Genomic DNA, 3,631 nt, shown 5'->3' with positions numbered 1-3,631 from the left:
ATGGCGGCAGATTGGGGGCCGGTGGTGGTGGCGGTGGTGCTATTCGTGGTACTGTCGCCGGGATTGCTATGCCAGCTACCGGCGAGGGGGCGAGTGGCAGAGTTTGGCAACATGCAAACGAGCGGCATCTCTATTCTTATCCATGCCGTCTTCTTTTTCGTCCTCATAACCATCTTCTTACTCGCTGTCGGTGTCCATGTCTACTCCGGGCGATGATATGCACATCGACGTCCATCGCCCATAGCTTAATCCCTCTCCTTTGATTTCTGATTTATTCCTCTTCTTCGAATGTTGTTTTGCCTTACCTGGTGAAGATTAACTACAAGCAGTGAAATTTGTTAGATATCAACTGTAATCTTATGTGTTGGTATTCATCAAAATGAATTAATTCATTGATTTTAGCTATCACAAAGCCAAGCATTATTATCTAGTTCCGGTGCAATGGTGCAATGGTTAAACCTTTTAACGGATAATTAAGGGATTTAAGGTTTGAATCTTAGCTGCAGTGTACTAAGGGGACTTTTTCTCCAATTATGAGAAGTGAATATAAAATGTTGGTTGTATGGATATGGATCTCTATTAATACTTTTCGATTTACTTTAGTGATCAGTTGAATATTTTTATAAGACTAAATCGGTTCTTTCAAGATTAATAAGTTTGAAGAATTGAATATGTTATGCCAACTAAAAAAAAAAAAATTGAGTCCCAGGTGGAGAACTCCAAATTGAACAAAGCTATAGTTCGATTTGATATATGTTGGGCTATTTTTTTATGGACTTAATTTCTTCTAAAATGTAAAAGCATAAGACCACAAGCTACTCCATATGCTATTGAGAGTCCACCTATACCCTCTTCTCACCTTAACGAACAATGACAAAAAGTGAAATTTTATAAATGATAATAAGCAATTTGAGTGTTTTTTAAATTTTAAATCTATAAATTTAGGTATTTTCACACTATAATTAATATAAAATTAGATCTAGCTCATTTGCAGTATATTAATTCCTTTTCAATTAATCTCATAAATTAAGCTCATGACTAAATAATAATTGAATGGAGCACTAACAAAGATGATTCTACAATTTACTGAACTGATCAGGTTTTCCTAATACCTAAAGTATGTACTTAATTTTCATATTCATCAAAATACATAATTGTTTTCTATTATGCCCCTCCTTTATCATTAGCAGTGTGGACAATCGATTCTTGAACTTGTTTGGCTCAATCTGTGGATGTTATTGCCCTCAAATATAGATTTCACATCCTAACGAGAGAGCTTTTGAGTTTCTAAAATTTACAGTCCTGAAATGTTTAATTGGGAAGATGATTTAGTGGGCTGTGATTGTTCAATGGGACGTCATTTCAAAACTTGGCAGGACGCAGGAGACAGCCACTGATTGAAGTCATCTCCCGTGGTCACCGAGCGACGATGCATTTCACCGTGCAGGAGCTTGACAATGCACGACAATGGTCCACCACCACCGGCCCCTTCGTTGATGTAAAATATAGGCGTACAGATGATTCATACAGGGTAAAATGTCTCGTTGATTGTTTCGCTTTTTATATACGTTATAGTTATTGGACAAAGTTTCTCATGATTTATCCTCTTTTAAGAAGCGTGGGGCTATCTTGGAGGATAGAATTGATGTAAAATGCGGCAATAATGCACTGAAAACCAGTTTTCTCTGCAAGTAGTAAATAAATAACAAAAAAACGATGGTGCCCTACTGCCATTGCTCCGAGCTGATTGATAGAAGAATAATAGAGGGAGGGAGGTAGGTTTTGGAGCATGAGCTGTTCCATTGGCGTGGACGTTGGGGGCTTGTGCGTAGGCGTCAGTGCCGATATGAATAATGCGTAAAGCAAGTTGCCTCCTTGGCGACAGCATGTCGGCCATTTAATTTCTTTCTGCCTGTCTGTCTTATCTCCGCGTCCGCTCCTTGGATTGTGCCTAGATTCCCATCTCCTGCTTGGCGATGCAACCGAACAGAGCTGCTGGTTGCCGGAGAGATTTAATTGTGAGTTACTGAAAAAAAACCTCCAAATCGATCACGAATTTCGCACTGTTTTTCATTTTTTTTAAAAAATAATCATCATCATACTTAGAATATATGTCGAACAGAGATCAGATCGATCGATTCACTGCCAGGAGAAGGGAGGAGCTTGGGAGGCCTCCTCTGCAGGCCCTCCACCCATCGCATTATACACACACTGGCAGTCCCCAGCCTCGCAAACAAACACGTCGCCTACTGGAGCGTAGCATGAGGCTTGAGCGGCGGCGTAGGCAAGGTCTGAAACCAGGGGCTGGTGCATGGGAATCCTTCCAGCAGGCAGCATCTGGCCGATGCCCGAATCCTCTTGAGCTGCCGCTGACAGAAGAGAGAGAGCACAGTCGGAGTCGAAGGGTTGGGCGAGAATTCTGCTGCTGCCGCCGCCTCCGCCGCTCTCTGCTGAAGGTGTCGCCTTGAGCATGGGCCGGAATATGGACTGAGAGAAAGGACCGGCGTCGCCGTGCAGAAAGGAAGTTGCAAGCGGTGTGTCCTCGTTCCCCTGTGCCGGAATTGGAGCCATCGGATGAGGAGGATACATTAGGAACCTGCTGCTTCCTAGCATGCCCTGAGTGCTCGGGAATAAGCGACTGGTGTTGATGGATTCTGGCGGAGGCTTCCTCCGGCGTCGATTGTGCCCGTCCAGGCGTTTCCGGCAGCTTCGTTTCGCCTCGTCAAACTCCACCAGTTGGTGAAACCTGTTGCGAGAATTAACGAGCACTCACATTTTTGCCTTCCAATTGAAGCAGAAGAAACCATAGAAGAGCATTCGGATGTTAAGGAAGAAGAAATTGTACTCGATCGATGCGATTTCCATTACCTGCTGCACTGTTGGCAGAAGCGCTGCTCCTGCCCGCCCACCATCACCACCGGAGTCTTGGAGTGGACCTCGCAGACCTTGTGCCGCCGGTGATACTCCCGGGAGTTACTGAGGTCGGACTTGCACTCGTCGACCAAGCACGAGGCGCTGGCATTGCCGCTCGCCCGGGCTCTCCTCGACGGAGCCGCTGCAGCTGCCGCCGCGGACTCTGTGGTGTTGGGGAGCCACCTCTCCGCCGGCCTGAACTCACCTAGCCCACCCAGTCTCAGATCGACTGAGCAATCCATCAACCCGCCGCTCTGGCTCCCGAGAACGAACCCCGGCCCGGCCAGAGCCCCCATGCTGACCTCCGCCCCCTGCCCCAGTTCCGCCATATCCCAAGGCGGCGGCGGCGGCACCTTGGAGCTCCACTCCATCCAAAGTCTGAGCAAATGAGGGAACGAATCTAACGGGGCTCGCGAAAGCCCTGCGGCGAGGTTTATCAGCAGGAACAGATGCACTGAAGCACCACTATTCGCACATCTCCTGTGAACAAGCAAGCATGGAAGGCAGAGCAGAGGGGCTCTATAAGTAGAGAGGAAGCTTGAGCTAGAATTATTGGAGCTCAAGTGCAGTGAATTCGGCAAACTTTCTGTAGCATATCAATGAAGATTTAGTATTATCCATTTCATTTCATATCTAATTTTTATAATTCTAAAAATACATAACACATTTATGTTATTACAAAATAATTATGTGAATTTACATTCGTATGTGTTTTTTT

General features: G+C 45.3%; 2 protein-coding genes across 4 annotated transcripts; one reads left to right on the top strand and one right to left on the bottom strand.

Moving 5' to 3' along the window:
• LOC121971633 lies at window positions 1-500 on the top strand. Its single transcript, XM_042522988.1, has one exon. The coding sequence runs from the start codon at window positions 1-3 to the stop codon at window positions 214-216; it is 216 nt and encodes a 71-aa protein (XP_042378922.1). The 3' UTR covers window positions 217-500.
• A 1,106-nt stretch (window positions 501-1,606) lies between these two features.
• Window positions 1,607-3,418, bottom strand: LOC121971631 (squamosa promoter-binding-like protein 16). 3 transcript variants are annotated; one of them, XM_042522985.1, is made up of 3 exons: window positions 2,869-3,418; window positions 2,103-2,746; window positions 1,607-2,026 (listed from the first exon to the last, which is right to left on the bottom strand). In XM_042522985.1, the coding sequence occupies exons 1-2, from the start codon at window positions 3,282-3,284 to the stop codon at window positions 2,140-2,142; spliced, it is 1,023 nt and encodes a 340-aa protein (XP_042378919.1). In that variant the 5' UTR covers window positions 3,285-3,418; the 3' UTR covers window positions 1,607-2,026; window positions 2,103-2,139. The 3 variants fall into 3 exon arrangements, with proteins under 3 accessions (XP_042378919.1, XP_042378920.1, XP_042378921.1); XM_042522986.1 differs by having other exon boundaries at window positions 1,607-1,995; XM_042522987.1 differs by having other exon boundaries at window positions 1,607-1,992.
• Window positions 3,419-3,631: the final 213 nt, after the last annotated feature.

The sequence above is a fragment of the Zingiber officinale genome, chromosome 4A, assembly GCF_018446385.1.
Source record: "Zingiber officinale cultivar Zhangliang chromosome 4A, Zo_v1.1, whole genome shotgun sequence".
In the NCBI taxonomy this organism is placed as follows: Eukaryota; Viridiplantae; Streptophyta; class Magnoliopsida; order Zingiberales; family Zingiberaceae; genus Zingiber; species Zingiber officinale.
The sequence above is the reverse complement of the archived record's forward strand: the minus strand, read 5'-3'. Positions and strand labels throughout refer to the sequence as shown.